The sequence below is a fragment of the Strix aluco genome, chromosome 5 (assembly GCF_031877795.1).
Source record: "Strix aluco isolate bStrAlu1 chromosome 5, bStrAlu1.hap1, whole genome shotgun sequence".
Classification (NCBI taxonomy): Eukaryota; Metazoa; Chordata; class Aves; order Strigiformes; family Strigidae; genus Strix; species Strix aluco.
In genome coordinates, this window is record NC_133935.1 from 7,570,210 (window position 1) to 7,589,415 (window position 19,206).

Sequence of the window (19,206 nt, forward strand, 5' to 3'; positions counted from 1 at the left end):
CATGTGCACAGAGAACAGAGAGCCCCTCACCCAGGAAAACAGTCAGGAACAGAGTTTAATAAGAAGACAGGAGAGACTGCGGTGACCAGGCACAAGGAATGGCCAGACAAAAGCAGTGACCAGCAACCCGTTTACAAGTGGCCATCCTCTTTTATCCCATTTTCCCCCCGTTGTTCCTCCCTAAAGCACCTTGATCCCTCTCGTTCCACCTTCCTCTAAGTATCCTGTAAAATGTGTCACACAATCTCAGAATGCTCTTCCCATGATCCCATAAGGAGTCCCACACCCCTAGGCAGTCTTTAAGTGACCCTCTCCAGTGGATTCACCTGGTGGGTCTCACCCCCGTCAATGGAGCTGGTCACTGCCCTTTGGCAGCCCTGGGGGGAGCCAGGTCATGGTGCTCTGGTGGCTCTGCTCAGGTTACTGGGGTTTCCTTGCCTGCCTTTGTTCCTCCTGTTTAATTCTGTTCCTTTGTGTGATTAAAAGCTCATCCCCACAAACACAATCTAAGCACTTCTAGGAGGCTATGACTTCTATTCCAACCTAGGGTACACAGCAGTAGTACAATGCCTAACCAACCTGGCTGCACCGTGCATCGATCATGCAGGATGCCTGTGTATGAGACACGAATTAGCCTCTAAACATGCCTGAACAGCTCTGCTGTACCTGTTTGCTGTGTCTCAGGCCATGTGGAAGCAGGAGTTGACATCTCCCCTCCCTCCTCAGATATTCTGCCGATGGAAAGCTGCTCGCTGCTACTTCTGACCAACATTGTGAAGACCATCGTGGGTCTGTGCTGCCCATCTATACTACACTGCTTCTCTGCTGTCCCCATGCTGCTTCTTCCTTTGTTTGTCTCAAGCCTTTTGGTCAGAAGAAAGACTTTATCACACCTCTCATCTAGCTGAAATACAGGTTTTCCATCTGTACAGGCTTTTTGACTTTACTCCTTGACAAATTTCATGGACCCCCCAGATTTTTTTTTCAGCAGAAAGCTTTTTTAGAGAGCTACTTCCAAATCTTTGTTCCCCAGGCTCCAAACCAATGGTTTCAGCAGGGGAGCTACCACGGTGTAGGTGATGGAATTCATCTTCATTCAGGATGTACCCTGTGTTTGAGCTGCAAGAGTTGATGGAGGCACATCCAAAGTGCTTAATAACCACAGTAAAGTGGGATGCACAAATGGAGAAGGCTTTCCACCCTCTCTCAGTGGAACAGATCTTCAGGATGGTGTTGAGAATTAGAAGGGAAGAGAGCAGAATCAAACAGAAGGAGCAAAATGCAGCCAAAGAACAAATGATAACAATGACCATTTCATCACACACAAGCTTAAGAAATGGTGCCAGATCACAGAGGAAGTGGTTAGTTTTATTTTACTTGCAGAAAGATAAGTGATGCATGTCTCTCTTACTGAGAACAGAAATCCAGACCACGTGAAAAAGTTGCCAGCAGAAGGCAGAACCTGTGGCTTATGATGACATGATAATTGCAAGGGCCTACAGACTGAAGCATAACAATCATATCCCATTGATGCTAGAAACATGCAATTGATGCATCAAAAGCCAAGAAAAACACAGCTGGATAGCATGTCCCATAAAGGAAAGGACCTTTTGCTTTCTTACCAAATTTTCCAGCATGCTGGGGACAATGACAAAGGTATACTATGTCTCTGTGAAGGAGAGAGGGAAAGTACATGGGGAAATGGAGAGAACAATTCACCCTTATCACCACTATACAGATACTGTCGGTAAGAGCAGACAAGTACATGAAGGAGACCACCAAAACCAGCAGAATTTGTGCAATGGAGAAACAGGGAAATCCAGTTTTCAGGAAGAAATCAGGAAGAATTCTGTGACATTGGTTTGTGAGGAGGTTAAGAAACTCTTCCCTCTGCTGCCTCCTCAGGTTACAGGCATGGTGAATTCTCAGCCCCAGAGCTGTACTGCCTCTTCTAAGAGTGGTTCTTTGGGCCTGTATTTGTGTTTGAAATACCCCAATGGCAACTGCTAGGACTCCAGGCACATGTAGACTGATGACTATGCCCTGCCCTGAGGTTAAACTAACCAACTCAGGGTTAGGAAGCTACTGACCATGACATGAGGAATCACCCAATGTGGCAATTAACAGTGTGAGAGGCTCATAAATGTTCCAGAAAGCATCATGAAGAATGGCTGGATTTCTCAGGTGGTTAAGGGGCAGTTTATGTGAGAAATCATTGCACTAAACAAATAATTGGAGGGAGGTATTGGTGACAAGTTATTTTCCAAGGTCAACCATAGTTAAGTTATATGAGTAATACCATATAGGGCCAAAATTGCCAAGATAACAGTATCATAAATCTCAAATTACATAACAGATGTAGAAAACAGGGATCAGTGAGAAAAAGGGGGCAGGTTGTTTATATGGGAGGAGAATGCACTGGAGGGACAAGGAATGGGATAATAAAGTATGCAAATCATGATCTGGACTGTCCAAGAGCACCTGCTGAGCATCCCTGCCCTTGATTACCACAACCTAATAAGGACCATAAAGCAAACAATGTTCTGACCATGGAACACATGTTGAAACAACTTCTTCAGTCAGGAAGATTTGGAGAGAGCAGGATGCTTTCAGTAGTTAGCAGGGGAACATCTGAGACGGATCAAGCATACTGGTATTATCATCCTGACAACTGTTGCAGGCCTGATGGTACTGGCATCCCCCTCCTAATCACTTCCTAAAAAATACCCATAAGGAGGTTGACGTCCTAGACATTCTAGATGGGACAAAAATGGCCTGGTGAAAAGAAAATTAAGAATGTGTTCAAGCAGACACCTCAGAAGCAGAGTGGCAAATGCTACTATGCTGTAGGTATTTCTGAAGTCATGTTTTTACCAGCCTCTGTTCACTGAAGGTTTTCTTGCATGAGAATGATTCCTGAGGAGCATTTAATTCTCAGAATGCACTCAATAGGCAAGATTGTCCCATGATGCAGTTGATATCACAGCCTTTTCTTTCCATGACACTGTCAGCTGCTGGATTGGGTCAGGAGTTCTCAAGGAGTTAAACTAGCTCTCTAACTCAGCTCTGAATGTACTCGCAGTAAACTATTTTCTGCCAAGGGTCTTCTTAAGGGCCAGCTGCATGTTCTTGTTTGTTCAGGTTCTACAGAGTTAACAAGGGATTCATTACAGTAGATGTAACAGAAAGAAAAGTGTCTTCATCCAAGATAGATCTTGATTTGGACCTCAAATATATCATGGAGACACAGTCAAAGTGCACAGCAACCACAACAAGATGAGAGAAGCACCTAAGAAAAACTTTTTTCTTCTCTTCAGTAGAGGGAGTTTTCTTTATGATGAAGCCATAAGAAAGCAGCATCAGTAGGAATGAGCCAAATATAACCAACATGCTAAGACTGAACATGAGAAATTCCATTCCATTGCTGTCCATGCAAGCCATATAATCCCAAGTACCATGTCACAAAAGAAGAGGTTAACCTTATGGCCAGAGGAGCTTAACGGAAATATGGAAGATGTGTCTCTTGGAGACAGCACAAACCCAGTTAGTGCTGAAAAGGCCACCAGATGAGTACAGGCTTTGGTGTTCATGAGAATGAGTTTGAAGGCTTATATATTGCAAAGCAGCAATCATAACCCATTGCTGCTAGAAGGAAACAAAATGAGCATGAAGAACCAGTGAGGAAAAACATCTGCATAAGACAAGCAATAAATGAAACGGTCTTTCTTTCTTCTAAGAAATTTGCCAACAGCCAAGGGACAATGCCTAATTAATAACAGATCTATGAAAATGAAGAAACGGAGGGAAAGAAAGAAATAAGTGGGAGAGTACAGTCAATCCTTACCATAATGGTGACCTTTCTGGTAAACATAAGCAGGTATGTGATGAAAAACACCAGGAAGAACCCAAGCTGCACATCCAGAAAAATGGCAAATCTGAGCAGGATTAATTCTGTTGTGAGGATTTGATTTCCTTTTCTCATTTATGCCAAAAAAGTTCTGCTGGAAAGACTGATCATAAGACAAAGGAATGAAATAATAGTAGCGCAGCTTAATCCATTAGAAAAGCTGATTTTTTCCCAAATGCAACATTATACCTTGAAATGCCACAGGGACTGAAAACATTTCACACTTTCAGTCTTTCACATGAGAATAACTCTCAGGCTAATAGTAGTAACAATAAGTTACTTACTTGCTGCCCACCTAGGGCTCCAGAGGAGTTTTAAGCCATGTACCTAATAAACTTGTGATATGAAGATCTACAGACAAAGAGAAAAATGAGGAAGCTTACATGAAAATCAAACAAAACCAAGGCTAAAAACTACATTTATTTATTAGAAGAGAAGCTATTGTTCCCTTTACCCAAAGGTTTGTTTTTAAACATCCTTCATCACAGATCTTTGAAAATTTGTATCACCTAAGTGCAATTGCTCATTCACAGTGTCAATGACTTGATGAAACTTAACTCACATGGGGAGTCCCTGCATTTCTCTCTCACACACCTGGCACCAATATTGGGTATTTTCTTCCATCTAAGAGACAAGGCTGGAATGGAGGAGGGGAGAATGGGTGCTGGCACTGAAACGTTCAAACTCCAGGTTTTGTCACTGCTTAATACGTCCCTACTAATGACCCTTCTGGGGTGACTGGCCTGGACAGGCAGGATGGGATGGGACCCATGTCTGGGCAGCCTGTGGCTCTGGAATTCCATGACACGGGGCAGGAGGTCCTGTCCCCAAGAGCGGCAATGTGGGATTGGGCTGGAGGGGAGAGGCACAGGCTGGAGGGAGAGCTGTCACAGGGCAGGGAGGCAGGGAGGAGAACGCAGAGGAGAGGAGAGCACTTGGCCTTGTAGCAGCTCCCCCCTTGTAGCAGCTCCAACAAGAAGACGACCAAGAGTAAGAAGAGACACCCGAGGCAAAGGGCTGCACCTGGCCGTGCCACTGCTGCTGTCAAGTGAGAAGAAAGCAGAAGCTCGTGCCCCACACGAGCGAGGCAAGGGCTGCTACACGTGCAGGGCTCTTGCCAACTCCAGCACTGCGGTCTAAGGGTACAATAAAAGCTTTTGCAATGCCGTGTGGGACATGGGCCCTTTGTGCTGTGTGTTGGACTAGTGTCTCCTGGCTGGCCAAAGGCATGCAGCCAGACACAGGCAGAAAGCTCTGCCAAGGGAGGCTGTAGAGCAGCCCTTGCTGAGAAGGAGGGGGCAGGAACCTGCCTGGAGGGCAACTGGCCCTGATGGGCAGCTCCTGCCTCCAGCTCAGGTTTCACTTGTCCAGAAAGCAGCTGAGAGGGGAAGAAGGGATCTGCCCCGCAGAGGATGGGTGCAGGCTGTGTGGGATGGTGAGGGTGAATATTTCTGGAAGAGCAAAGGGATGTTTATGTCCTTCTTTCAAGATCCCAAGGGGGAATATGAGAGAGACAGCAAGTGTCCTGCAGTCCAGCAGCGTTTGCCCTTCCTGGGTGGGGAGGGCAGAAAAGCCCTTGGGCTCACCACAGCGAGCACCCCAATTCCCACAGCTGCCTGTCCATGCAGAGCCCAACAACCATTGTCTTCCACACCTTTCTCTCCATGGCTCCCGGACAGCCCTCAGGTTCCTCATCCAGCCTGAGCACACTGCCTGCTTTTCTTCCAGGCAAAGCGCAAAGGACAGGCCCTGCTGTGGGGCGATCTTCCCATTGGGTGTATCAGCACTCAGGACCCTGGGAAAGCAGGAAAAGCTGCTTTCTGACAGTGGCTGTTACTCATTTTCCCCCACTTGTCCTCTTTATTTCCACATTTCAAGGTCTTCTGGATGTTAAGTGTGTATCCTATACATCTAGGCTGAAGTAAGTTTTCCCCGGAACTCCATGGGAAGTGAGAGAAGATAAAGGGCGGGCACATGTGACATAGGGAAGTGTGTTGTCTGGTTTCCATAGGCAAATGCATTCCACTCAAAACTGCTACACACAGGTGACACAGCTCATTGAGGATTTCATAGAAACTGAGGGCAAGAAGCAATTTGACTCAAGAAACAGTTAAAACACACTCTTCTTTCAATGTTGTTCTACTAACCCTTTTCAGAAGTGGTTTCTAGTCAAGATAAGGGGAGAGAAACATCCATCTCCCATTGTATTCAAGCCTCAGAGACAAGATGTAGCACATAAACACATAGCTAAGACACCTGAGAATGTTTCTCAGTGGCACCACAGAAGTTTTCTTGTTGCTGATATAAATGATACTGATATAAATCCAGATGCTATGGGGAATTTGTAAAATTAGCAGGTATTCCTGACTAATAATCAGTGGTCCAAATGTAACAAAGTCACCTGCTGCAATGCTAGGAGATTTAAAATATTTTCAGTATATTAGGGCAATCAAAGGTTAAAAAAAGCACCCTACACCTGGAAATCTGAAAAGAGGCCAAGGAAAACCTCACAGTGTTTTGGTTGTTCCCCTTCCTAGTTTGAGATGTGTGTCACCAGATAACCTGTCATGAGAAAGTGATAGAGAAGAGTAATCCTTAAGTTCGACCCATACTGAGGTGTGTTGAATAACTGCACTAGTTTCTGGAAATGAAATGAATGCAGAGAGGGAAAGGGGTCAGCAGTGGCTCACAGTTGCAGATTCAATGTTTTGGACAAAAGGGGATCCTAGAGCCATGGGGAGAATTATCAGGGGCAACATGGGAAAGTGGGAGATGACAAAGTCCCGCATTTAATGCTGGGACAAGCAGAGGAAGAGGCAGTGAGAGGGAAAAGCCCTCTGTGTTAACCCTTTCATGCATAAAGAAATGAAATGGGGCAGTTTTGGTCTCTCTGAAAGGGTCACTCTTGTTTCTGGATCCTGTCTGCAGTTTAGCAGTCCCAACCACGGTAAGACATTTTTGGATTCAGAGTAAAACCAGCACGAGCTGAGCATTAATTCCCAACAAGATGCCATTGAATTAGATGTGTAGAAGCATTTGTGTGTGTGCCTGCAAACAGGAGAAGTGATGTATTTCTCATGCACATGAGGGGACAGGGCAGGGAGGCAGGTGGGAGTCACAGCGAGATGCTGGAGCCTTCTTCCCTCACTGCATGTGCCGTGCCTGCGTTCTCGTGCCTGCAGCAGCCGTGCCCAGAGACCCTGGGGCTGTGGCAGAAGGGCAGAGCTGCAGAGCGGGTGGTGCTGGCTGCCCGTGGCCAGGGAAGGTGACAGCAGAGCTCATCACCTGGCCTCAGCTTGGGGGAGGAACTGGCTGTTGTTGTGCTGGCTTTGCTCACAGCCCCAGGGGCTTCACCGAGCACTGTCTGGTGGCCCTGTGCCGCCAGCCCCTAACATTGTCACCAGCACATGTGTAAATGCTTTGTAAAAGAAGAACTCTTAACTTTTAACAAGCCCCACTGTGGCCTGTGTCACAGCCCAACAACGGCACTGGGGAGTCACTCGTGTCCCTTGCGGAAGCCCCCTCAGACTTGTTATCATTGAAGTGTGGACTCCTTAATGATGCCTCGTGCGGCTCCTCTCCGGGTGCCACGGGACCCTCCCCTGTGTGGGCAGGCAGAGCCTCGGCCCGCAGCTCCCTTGCCCGAAGTACTGAGTAGGGCTGTGTGATCCACGTGCACGGTTCGGGCTCTGGCAGCGTATTGCGTTCCTGGCAGCTCGGGCACAGCCACCGCTGCTGCTGTAGCACTTGTTGCCCAGTCGCTGTCAGACAGAAGCTGGGATTTCACTCACTCAGCACAGGTTCAGTTCCCTTCTCAGCTATTTCCTCCTGCGTTCTTCCATCCTTCCATCCACTTCTCCACCTATAGATGCTCCTCCCTTTCCTGTTGTGCTCTTCAGCTGTGCTTCCCTTGCCATCTGAGGGAAGAAGTGACTCCTGTCAGACACCCACTGTGAAATCCCTCCCCAAACCCCAAACCTCAAACCCTAGAGGTTGTCCCCAAAGACCAAATCAAGCAGAGATTACTTCTCCGAAAACTGCAATTGACTGCAATGACTGTTCTTCATTGAACAGCTCTACACCCATCTGGTTCGTAAAGACACAACCATTATTCTTCTTCCCTCTACAGGGTGGTATAAAATGAGGAACTGAATACTCCGAATACTTCAGGAATACACTGGTGATCTCAGGGCCTGGCAAGAATGATGCAGTCATGCATCAGGAGGTACCCTGCCTCAGAAATAGGGTGCTGGGCCAGGTGACCCCCCAGAGGTCCCATCTAGTCTAACTTCTCCTATGCATCTGTGTGTGCAGGAATGATGTCTGGCTCTGAACTGAAAGCCAATGTGGGGATAGGAAAGGATAATGAAGGCAGTGGACCTGTCTTACAGACACAATTATCCAGATGTTGCAGGTAGCATGATAATGCTGATGCTTTTCATGCTGAAATCAGCAATGATCTACTTTAGGGAATGGATATTTCTTTATTCCCACCTCTTTTTCACTTTTAAAATTCTGCCAAATTTTTAATAGGTATAGTTTTGTTTATGGCATGGGTGCCTTGGAAAATGGAATTTGGCCCCTTAATCATCTTAGTGTTCCAGAAACAGCTACAATCATAGCATCATAGAATGCCAGGTTGGAAGGGACCTCAAGGATCATCTGGTCCAACCTTTCTTGGCAAAACACAGTCTAGACAAGATGGCCCAGCAGCCTGTCCAGCTGAATCTTAAACTGTTCAATGTTGGGCAATCCACCACTTTCTTGGGGAGATTATTCCAATGGCTGATTGTTTTCACTCTGGCAAATTTTCCTCTTGTGTTCAATCGGAATCTTCCCAGGCGTAACCTGTACCCATTACCCCTCGTCTTTTCCATGTGACTCCATGTAAAAAGGGAGTCTCCATCTTCTTTGTAGCCACCTTTTAAATACTGGAACATGGTGATAAGGTCTCCCCTAAGCCTTCTCAAGACTGAACAAACCCATTTCTCTCAGCTTTTCCTCTCAGGGCAGGCTGCCCAGCCCCTTGATCCTCTTTGTGGCCCTTCTCTGAGCCCTCTCAAGCCTGTCTACATCTTTTTTGTACAGCTGGGACCAAAACTGAACACACTATTCCAGGTGTGGCCTGACAAGCGCTGAGTAGAGTGGGATAATGACTTCTTTATCTGTGCTGGTGATGCCTTGGTGATACAACCCATCCTGTTGACATTCTGTGCTGCAGCACACTGTTCACTCATACTGAGCTGCTTGTCCACCAGGACCCCCAGATCCCTTTCCACAGAGCTGCTCCCCAGCCAGGCAGATTTCAGTCAGTGCTGCACTCCTGCATTATGTTTTCCCAGGTGCAAGACCTTACGCTTGTCCTCGTTGAACTTCATAAGGTTCTTGTTAGCCCACTCTTCCAGCCTATCCAGGTCTTCCTGCAGGTGGCTCTCCCTTCTGGAGTGTCCACTTCCCCACTCAGTTTGGTATCATCAGTAAACTTCATCAGGGTACACTTGACCTCATCATCCAGATCACTTATGAAGATATTAAATTAAATAGAAAATTTTAAAAAATTAAAAGAAATTAAATAAAGATATTAGGCCCAATATCAAGCCCTGGATGACCTCACTTGTTTCAAGTTGCCGGTTTGAAAAAGAACTATTTCCCACCACCCTCTAGGTGCAGTCTGTCAGCCAGTTCCCCACCCACTGCACAAACCACTTGTCTAGACCATAACACACCAGTTTCTTTAGGAGGAAGTTGTGGAAAACCATATAAAAACCATATCAAAAGCTTTGGAGAAATCCAGGTAGACAGTCTTCACCACCCACCCCATATCAACCGAGCAGATTACTTTGTTGTAGAAGGTGATCAGGTTTGTCAAGCACAATCTGCCCTTGATGAACCTGTGTTGGCTTTTCCCAATCATGTGCATCTTTTGCCTTGTGATAGCACCCAGAAGGATTCATTCCATAACTTTCTCAGGGATTGAAGTAAGACTGATGGGTCTATAATTTCCTGGATCCTCCTTTAAGCCCTTCTTGTAGATGGGGGTAACATTAGCCTTCTTTCAGTCTTCTGGGATGTCCCCTGATCTCCACAACTTCTAAAAGATTACAGAGAGCAGCCTTGCAAAGACATCAGCCAGCTCTCTTAATGCTCTCGAGTGGATAGTGTCAGGGCTTATCAATTTGTAGGGGTCAAGCTCCTGTAGTCATTCACATACCAACTCTTCCTTCACTGATGGTGGGTCTGTGTTTGCAATAACCTGGATTTTTGTCCCCAAGGCCTGGAGCCCAACAGCACTGCTAGAGACAGGGTGGAGAAAGTGCTGAGAACTTCTGCCTTTTCAACATTGCTGGTAACGGATTCATGTCTCCTGTTTAACAGGGGGCCAATATTTTCCTTCTGTTTCTGCTTGTTGTTTATGTAACTGAAGAACCCTTTCTTGTAGTTTTTTGACATCTCTGGCCAATTTCAATTCAAGCTGAGATTTTGCTTTTCTAACTGGATCTCTACACACGCTGGCAATGCCCTTGTAGTTCTCAATGGGTATTTGTACACTTTTTCATCTCTGGTACGCTTCTCTTCTGGTTTTGAGTGGACTTGGAAACTCGCAGTTAAGTCAGGGGGTCTCTTTCTCAGCTTACTTCCCTTACCTGTAAAGGGTATGAACTGATTTTGTGCTTCCAGGAAAGTGTTCCTGAAAAACCCACAGCACTCTCAAGCTCCTTTATCCTCCAAGGAAGCTTCCTATGGAATCCCTCCCATATGAGCTCTTAGTGAGCTGAAGTTTGCTCTTCTAAAACCTAAAACCTTTGTCTTAATACCAACCTTCAGCTACAATGAGTGTCTAGCTTTATAAATGTGTGAATGTTGTGGTTTGATTTTCAGGTGCTCTTTGTGGTTTTCAGTTCTGCTTTTCTCCTGTTCAACAGAAAAAGCTGAACTTCTGTACAATTCAAGTAGGAATGGATTGATGTATCTGTTTTGTTGATGCTCAGGGTTAAAACATCAGCAATAGTCTCCTCTGGTAGATGAACAAGTGTTCAAACCAGATGGTAAGTGGCTAACTGATTTTTGACATTTAGTGTGTTCACATTAGGGAACACAGCCATGGCTGGCTCCTGTTGCTGAAGGGGGTGCCAGCTTTCCCATTTCTCTTCTTTTGAAAGAGGACAGCTGTCTCAACTGTTACACATTTCACAGGAAGTTTTCAACAACAGGTACGTGCAGTCATTCTCCTGAATGAACATATAAGGCAGGAACCTTCAAAGGCTTGTTTACGATGAGGGGTAGGGAGATTTTTTCCTTCTCCTCTAACTTTTGCCAAGTAGAAAAATCCAGAAGAATTGCATGTTGAATGTAGTCCGTTATTTTGAAAACCCCATCCCAGTTAGCAGCCTTATTTCCTGGAAGGAATGACCCTGCAAGCAATTAATTCCATGAAAGCCGATAGACCGGTGGAATATATGGCACTTTGTAGCCATTAGACCTCCCAGTTAGACATGTCAACACAGAGACCAGGGAAGGTTTTCCAAACCATAATTGTCAGCAAATAGAGCTGCAGGAAGAAAGACATTTGAAGTGTGGGTAAACAGGAAGGTGCTAAGAGCCTACGCCCTGAGTCAGGGTCAATGCAAGAACTACCCTGCAGTGTGCAGATACCTCAGCTAGCTCAGTCCGAGGAACTGCTGTGGGTAGCAGCCTGGCAAAACCACACAAAGCTAGTTTCTTCACTGCAGTAGTCATCAAGTTCACTTCCTGCATGAGAGGTGTCAAGCTCAAAAAGTGTGCAGAAGCAAAACCCTTCACAGGCTTGTTCACCATCCTGAGAAGCAAAGCCCCTTAGCATCATCTTTTCTCTCTTTTTCTTTCTAATAATAGAGTTGACGCTCTAGCATCCTAAGGGTATAGGAAATACAAATATGGTAGGGAAAAATAATATCTTATTAGATCAACTCATGTACTCAGAAAAAAAACTGCTGCACAGTAGTTTATTCTGACTGCTAGTTAGAACTGAGAAGACAAACTATTTTTTCCAGCTGGGTCAATAGTTCCGGTAAAACATGCTACCTGCCTAGGATGCCTGTATATGAGGAAGCATAATTAGTTATCTCTAACAAAAGGAATAATAATTAGTCATTTTGTGTTATGATATTCATTAGACTGTACAGAGAAACAGAGACAAATGCATTTGAATCATCTCTTGTGTCATGTTTTAACCACTTAAAATTCTGTGAGAAATAACCAAAAAGCTCAAGAAGAAAGACCAGAAAGATAGGAGACAGGTGAAAGACTAGAGCCTGGACTACATGGAATGAAAGACTCTTCTCCTTCTCTGAAGCTTCATCAAGGCTTCCTTCACCTGCTTGTTCCTCAGACTGTAAATCAGGGGGTTCAAACAGGGGCTGACAAGACTGTAGAAAAGGGAAAGAACTTTCTCCCTCCCAGATGAGTTACTGCTCTGAGGCCCCATGTACATGAAGATGGCATTTCCATAAAACAGACCCACCACAGTCAGGTGGGAGCCACAGGTGGAGAATGTTTTGTGCCATCCTGGCGCAGAGCGGATGCGCAGAATGGTGGCCAGGATGTGCAGGTAGGAAATTAGGATTAAGGCTAAAGGGAAGAGGAGGAAGCACACGCAAACAACAAAGATCAGGACTTTATTGGCAGTAGTGTCAGTGCAGGCTAGCTTTAGGACAGCAAGGATTTCACAGAAGAAGTGGTCAACCTCACACGGGCCACAAAAAGGCAGGTGTAAAGCCAGAGAGGCTTGTAGTGTACCAAATACAAACCCAAAAGCCCATGAAACTGCAGCAAGAGTGAGGCACAGCCTCCAGTTCATGATGAGGGCGTAGCGGAGGGGATGGCAGATTGCCACATAGCGATCATAAGACATCACGGCCAGCAGCACGCACTCTGTAAGTGCAAAGATTAAATAAAGATGTATCTGTGTCCCACACCCAGCAAAGGAGATGGTTCTGCCTTGTCCAAGGAGGTTCCTCAGCATATGGGGGACATTGTTGGAGGCGTAGCAGATGTCCACAATGGAGAGGTGGCAGAGGAAGAAGTACATGGGGCTGTGGAGACGGTAGTCCAGGCAGATAAGCACAAAGACAAGTGCATTTCCCATCAGAGTGGCAGAGTAGAGGACAGAGAAAAGGCCAAAGAGGCAGAGCTGCAGGGCTGGGTTGCTGGAGAACCCCAGGAGGATGAATTCTGTGACAGTTGTTTCATTCTGCATGCTGCACGGGAGGTGAGGCAGGACAAAGTGCCACCACAGAGATCTGGAAGGGAAGGAACAAGGGAAAGGAAAGAAAATTGAGAGTTTTCCTAAGAATGTTGTGTCCTTTACTCTTTACACTGCAGCTCCCTTCTCCCTGTTTTTCCCTCTGACTCCAGTGGAAAGTGCATACTACCCTCACCATCCTGAGTGATACAGATTGCAAGCTGTAATCTCTGTACAAACTTTGAGCAGTTTTGAGCAATCTCACACAACTTTACTGCCTAGCTTGCCCTTGATGTCTTTCTTTTTCTGCGTTGGTTTTTTTGGGGGGAGGGGAGGTGTTTCTCTGTTGGAGAAAATAACAGCTCTCTATCATAATGAAGATTGCAGGTGAAGTCAGAACATCTTCAAAGTAGCTATTTTAAATTAAGTCGATATTAAAATGAATGCACAGTTCACAGAATAATTCCAGTTTCACCATTAAACCAACTAGCATTTCTAATCCATTGCTGTGTCTTCTTCACCTTAGTAAAATGCGTTTATATTGAATCCTGCAGTTGCTTGATTCATTATTCTATATCTAACTTCAGATTGCTGAACAAATTGAGAGCTACACTTGGATGTACAGCAGATAGTTATTGCTAGAAGAATGTTATTAACATTTATACATAAGAGTTTCCTTACCTGTAGCATCTGAACAAATGTGGTTTGTTCAGCTCTGTGTTTTTGATGAGGGAAACCTTATTAGAAGTTCTGTGTACTTTCTCAGACAACAGGTGAAACAAAGAGCTGTTCCACTGTGTTCAGCTCCCTACATTCATTTGTTTTTAAAGCCAAAGTTTTCTGTGTATTGTGTCTGAAGAGACACTGTTTTGATTACCAACAGCAGGACAAAAATTAATCTCAAGTTTAAATCCCCAGAGTTCCATACCTGAGCTCTGGGGATCCTTCCAGAAAGTAAACACCACTTTATTCTGAAATGGGTGTGTCATTGTACTTAACATGGCATTGTACTTATTGGTTCTTCATTAATATGGGTTTCTCTTCTGTTAAACACAATCTCCTTCATCACTTTCCCCTTTATGCCTTCACTGTCTCCCAGAATTTCCCTGCCTCCAACAGCATACAGAGCTTTTTGTTTCTGAGATACTAGCATACAATAAATCCTACTGTAGGAGTTGCCAAATCCAGTATCTCGATGCAGTACAATGTTGCTGCAGTGAGGCTGCACATGTGTTTTCCAGCTGGCACAGGCACACGAGCACACATACACATGTATGGGTAAGGGACTGTGTCCGCCATTTTGTCTCAGCATTGCTGTTACGCCATTACCTCCCGCCCCGAGCCGCAGGGTGGTGTAAGATGGCAGCTCTCTGTTTCAGCCCCACGCCATTTCATAGGCCGGGCCTCGATGTCCCGTTGTCAGGAGGACAAAATCCGCCCAGAGCTAGAAAAGCTGTGTGTGCGCGCAGGGCCGGAGGACAAGGGGGACGTGCGGAAGCTGAAGGCGTCAATGGCCGACCCCTCCCTCAGTATGACCACTGTGGGCATCTGGGCGTGCGCACACAGGGGGACACGGGGCGGTGAATGGGCAAATGTGGCAACGAGCAAACTAGTGATGGGGACTGTATAAAAGGGGCTGTGTGCTCCTCTCTAGCAAAGCTTCTCATTTGTAGCAGTTTTTCGCTTGTCTTTTTTCTCTCACCTCCTGAAGCTCTCACCTGCTAAAGCTCTCGCCTGCCGAAGTTCTCACCTGCTGAAGCTCTCACCTCCTGAAGCTCTCACCTGCCGAAGTTCTCACCTGCTGAAGCTCTCACCTCCTGAAGCTCTCACCTGCCGAAGCTCTCACCTGCCAAAGCTCTCACCTCCCGAAGCTCTCGCCTGCCGAAGCTCTCGCCTGCCGAAGCTCTCGCCTGTTTGCTTTCTCTCCATCGCCTGCACCGGGACCAGACCAACAGAACACTGCTATACTCACAGTGGTGACATTCCCCACCACCTGCAGGAACCCCCCATCACCTGCACCAGGACCGGATCAACGGAACTTTGCTAGACTTGTGGTGGTGGTAACTAATATTGCTGCATCTTTTCTGTTTGCTTGCTTAGGTATTCTGACTTTTCCTTTCTTCTTCCTTCTGTCCTATTGCTATTATCAGTTATTTTGTGAAATAAAGCTTACAAAGTTTGTGCAGCATCTGACCTCACTTGTGTCTTAATCTTGCTCTTGGGATCGTTCAAGAACCCTCCCTGATATTGGATTGGGACAATATGCCCCGTCACATAGATTCACACTGATTTAAAACAACGCCCTTGCACAAATACAAACAGCACAAACAACCTTGATCCTGTTTCCTGTCAGGCAGCATGAGTGACACTCAGTGGAAAATATATACACATGTACGCACAGAAGCCACATGAGTCCCATCAGTAGGTGACCTTAGACAACCTATCCAGTACTTGGCCCCAGCATCCCATGGTCTCCCAGCTGCCTCAGGTACGAAACAACACACATGAAAACAGGTCTCTTACGTAGCAGGGAACCTTACCAGATACCCTGGTCTCTCCCACAGCTGGTTTAGCCTCCCAGTCCCTCCAGTAGCTGACTCTATGGGGATGGGGACTCCATCAACTCCCTGGGCAGCCCATTCCAACACCTAACAACCCCTTCTGTAAAGAAATGCTTCCTAATATGTAGTCTAAACCTTTCCTGGTGCAACTTGAGGCCATTCCCTCTTGTCCTATTGCTTATTACTTGATTAAAGAGGCTCATCCCCAGCTTTCTGCAACCTCCTTTCAGGTAGTTGTAGAGGGTGATGAGGTCTCCCCTCAGCCTCTTCTTCTCCAGACTAAACAACCCCAGTTCCCTCAGCTGCTCCTCGTAAGACATGTGCTCTCACAAGACATGTTCCTCTGCCTGTCATTGATCCTTTGTACTCCTTTGTGTTTGTGGAGATGAACCTTTAACCACACAACCAAACACCTACAACACTGGGAAAATGAGAGGCTGGAGAGACCCCAATGTTGAAGGTCGTTGATGTAAAATGCTGTTTGTCAGAGGCGGGAGACGTAGCTCACCTGCTTGTTCCTGAGCTGCTCTATAAGAAGCACTGTGTGCAGCGTGCTGTGTCCGTGTCTGACTGCTTTGTCCTGGCTGCAGCACCCTGTGCTGGGGGAACACCACGGAGAACAAGGAGGGTGCTTCTTCCCCATGAGCAACTAAGGATGCTCAGCTGAGCGCTGCTGCAGGGGCCAAAGTGGGGCAGGCAGGGAGGGAATGAAGGAGCTGGGAGTAAGAGGGCAGACTGGGAGATGCCTGAGAGGATTAAGAACCCTGTAAGCACAGGAAGAGCTTAGAGGAGATTTGATTTGAGGCCCTTTGGTTAACCATCCCCTCAAGACCCGGATCTTCTCTAGTTACTGAGTTACTTTGCAGTTTAACAGCCTGTTGTAGAGATCCTGACTGGGAGATCACTGGAGGAGTTAGTGATCCACACAGCAGTTAACCTGAGTAGGTGCAGGTCTGTGCTGGGCTGTAGTTACAGTCTGGCCTTCAGTCTGTGTCCTCACACATGTCCCTTGGTCTCAGCATAAACTTAGTTCGTTCATTGTAACAGAGGAGCCTACAGGCATCTCCTGCTTGGTACCAGCACTGAAGTGCTTCAAGAAGTCCTCATGTGAACATCCTTTATGAATAGAGTTGTTTTCTTCTGAGAAAAATTGTATAATATCTTGAATGACCAAAAAGGAGGAACTTCTCCGCAGACAGGATCTGTACAGTGTGCCAAGGGAAAATCCAGCTGGGGACTGTCCGATGCTGCACGAATGCAAGGTTCCCAGCATCTGAAGGGACATAAGATTTACTGGCTACCTATATGCCTCTTCTTATTCTATCTTATGAAAACAGAGGGTTTATTAAATCATTTAAGTCATTCTTACTGAGATCCAGAAAGAACCCCACACCATCTCCCTCTCTCACCTCATCCTCCTCCCCAGTGCAGAACACGTGTGTTCTAGTGAAACCTACCAAAGGTAACTTTTGGGATGTTCTCTGCAGGGGTGGGGAGGGGGACAAGTCTTGATTTCAAAGCTCTGGCCAGCTCCTGCTGTTGTTGCAGTGTTGCCATGAGCAGCGAAAAATACTCCACTCTCAATGTAGTGGACAGAGCAAGACATCACCAGCTCATTGTGCAGAGGTGAAGATTGATGCTACACTCGTGGAAATCCATCTTTCTTGTTGTTACACAGGCTCTAATTAAGTGATGGAAAAGTACCTGTGATGGAGATGAGGTTGTCTAGGATATTATCACCTTCCAGGATATTGAATCCCATTCTGTCCTCCTGTCTGCTGGAGCATGCCCACAGCACAATTTAATGCTGGTTTTGAAGTATCCTGGCCTTATTCTGCCCAACAATCAAACAGTGACCCTATTGCTCAATTATTCACAGCGTGCTGAGCTTTACAGCTCCTCTACTCCCAGGCATGCAGTGTCACCTGAGACTTCTGCTGACTCTTATTCATGCCCCAGACTCCCACTTAACTGCTGACACCCCCTCAGCACTGCCACTCGTGCAACCTACTCAGTGTAGCTCTCTCCCTCCCAAAAGGGACCTGCAGTGAGGCTTACACCCCTCCAACGAGCATAGCCCCATCCAGAATGTTGCAGTCAAAGATTGACCAAGGCCCTACAAAGGCCCCTCTGATAGTCAGTGCAGCCACAGGAGCTGGTATGGTGAGGGAAAACTGGGCTGCCTTGGAAAGGTTTTCAAGTGCCTAGAGCCAGGACTGGGGAGAGAGGTGAGGTGAAAAAGCGGTATAGCTTCCTCCTTGACTGATTTCTAGCCTTAACTGGGATATTTTGGAAGAACCCATGAGACAGGTGAGGTTTAACAGTGCCTCAGACCTTAGCTCCATAACTGTTGTGGTGATAAACAGTGTTGTGAGTGCTTATTTTTCTCCTGAAAGTCTTCTGATATTCGTGGTTCTTTTAAAGCCTAAGCTTACAGCATAACTGGATTTCCTAACAATCTTAGCTGTATTAAGATTTCTTGAGTTCATTGTTGGACAGGGAAGCTTGCAAACATGATGCAAGTCTTTCTGAAAGGCTGCTAAACTCTTCAACGTTTACTGAAAAGTGCACCTCATGGTTTTGAGACAATATCCTTGTTTTTGGGGAAAGGAAGGCTGTGACATTGGGCATTGGAGATAATGACTGGAGCTTGATCCTGAACCCACCCAGTTCAAGAGCTTCTTCGGGACTACAGTCCCTCAGAACATAGTAATACTGCACAATAATTTCTGACAGAAAGCTAAAGCCTGAAAGCACAGCAGGATTTTTGTGGTCTGGTGCTTGGTCAGCCTTCTGGATTAAACATAAACTGGCATTCACAGATGCGCACATTGAATGATTACCTTCATATCAGGAAAACTCAGCTGGTGTCGGGGAGGTTACTGAATCTCATCATCCTGTTCCGTATCAAATCACATTTCTGACTGCAGTTTTGCATGTTGTGAGAGGCACACTACTAAGTCCTAAACCTGTTACTCCTGGGCACACTACGTGTGTGGAACTTTACAACTGGTCCATCCATACTTCTTCTCATGGGAGATCTTTTAACCCCTTGCATACCTGGTTGCAGGGCTGGAGAACAAGTCCTGTTTCCACTAAGCTCATAAGAAAGGTTTGTTTTCACTTCAAGCCCCTTAGAAATCCTTGATCTACTTACTACTCTTCTTGGGGCACTATAGGAGATTTGTCTGTTGTGTTTTGCCATTCCCCATTTGCCATATCACCACCTCAGTTCAGAACAAACTTCTCAGTTATCCCTCATAGTACCTTCCCACTTTGTACTACTAAAGCCTGTGGAATACTTCCCAGTTGTAGGAGCTCTGAAGTAATGCATATTCTCATATTTCTTGCTATTGAATTATATTAACCCAGAGAACAACGCTGGACATTCTATGCTTACTTTTTTTTCCATTTCAGTCTGTTCAAATTTGGAATATGGAAAACTAGAACATGAAAAATAAGGAAAAATGTAATTTGTTAAAATTTAACCAAGAAGTTACTAATGAAACCAAGTCTAA

General features: G+C 45.9%; 1 protein-coding gene across 3 annotated transcripts; it reads right to left on the reverse strand.

Annotated features, from left to right (window-relative positions):
* Positions 1-12,203: 12,203 nt before the first annotated feature.
* LOC141923689 (olfactory receptor 2A12-like) lies at positions 12,204-18,746 on the reverse strand. Of its 3 annotated transcripts, none has more exons than XM_074825306.1 (2): positions 18,738-18,746; positions 12,204-13,136 (listed from the first exon to the last, which is right to left on the reverse strand). In XM_074825306.1, exons 1-2 carry the CDS (start codon positions 18,744-18,746, stop codon positions 12,204-12,206), a joined length of 942 nt encoding a protein of 313 aa, XP_074681407.1. The 3 variants fall into 3 exon arrangements, with proteins under 3 accessions (XP_074681407.1, XP_074681406.1, XP_074681408.1); XM_074825305.1 differs by lacking the exon at positions 18,738-18,746 and adding an exon at positions 14,182-14,193; XM_074825307.1 differs by lacking the exon at positions 18,738-18,746 and having other exon boundaries at positions 12,204-13,142.
* Positions 18,747-19,206: the final 460 nt, after the last annotated feature.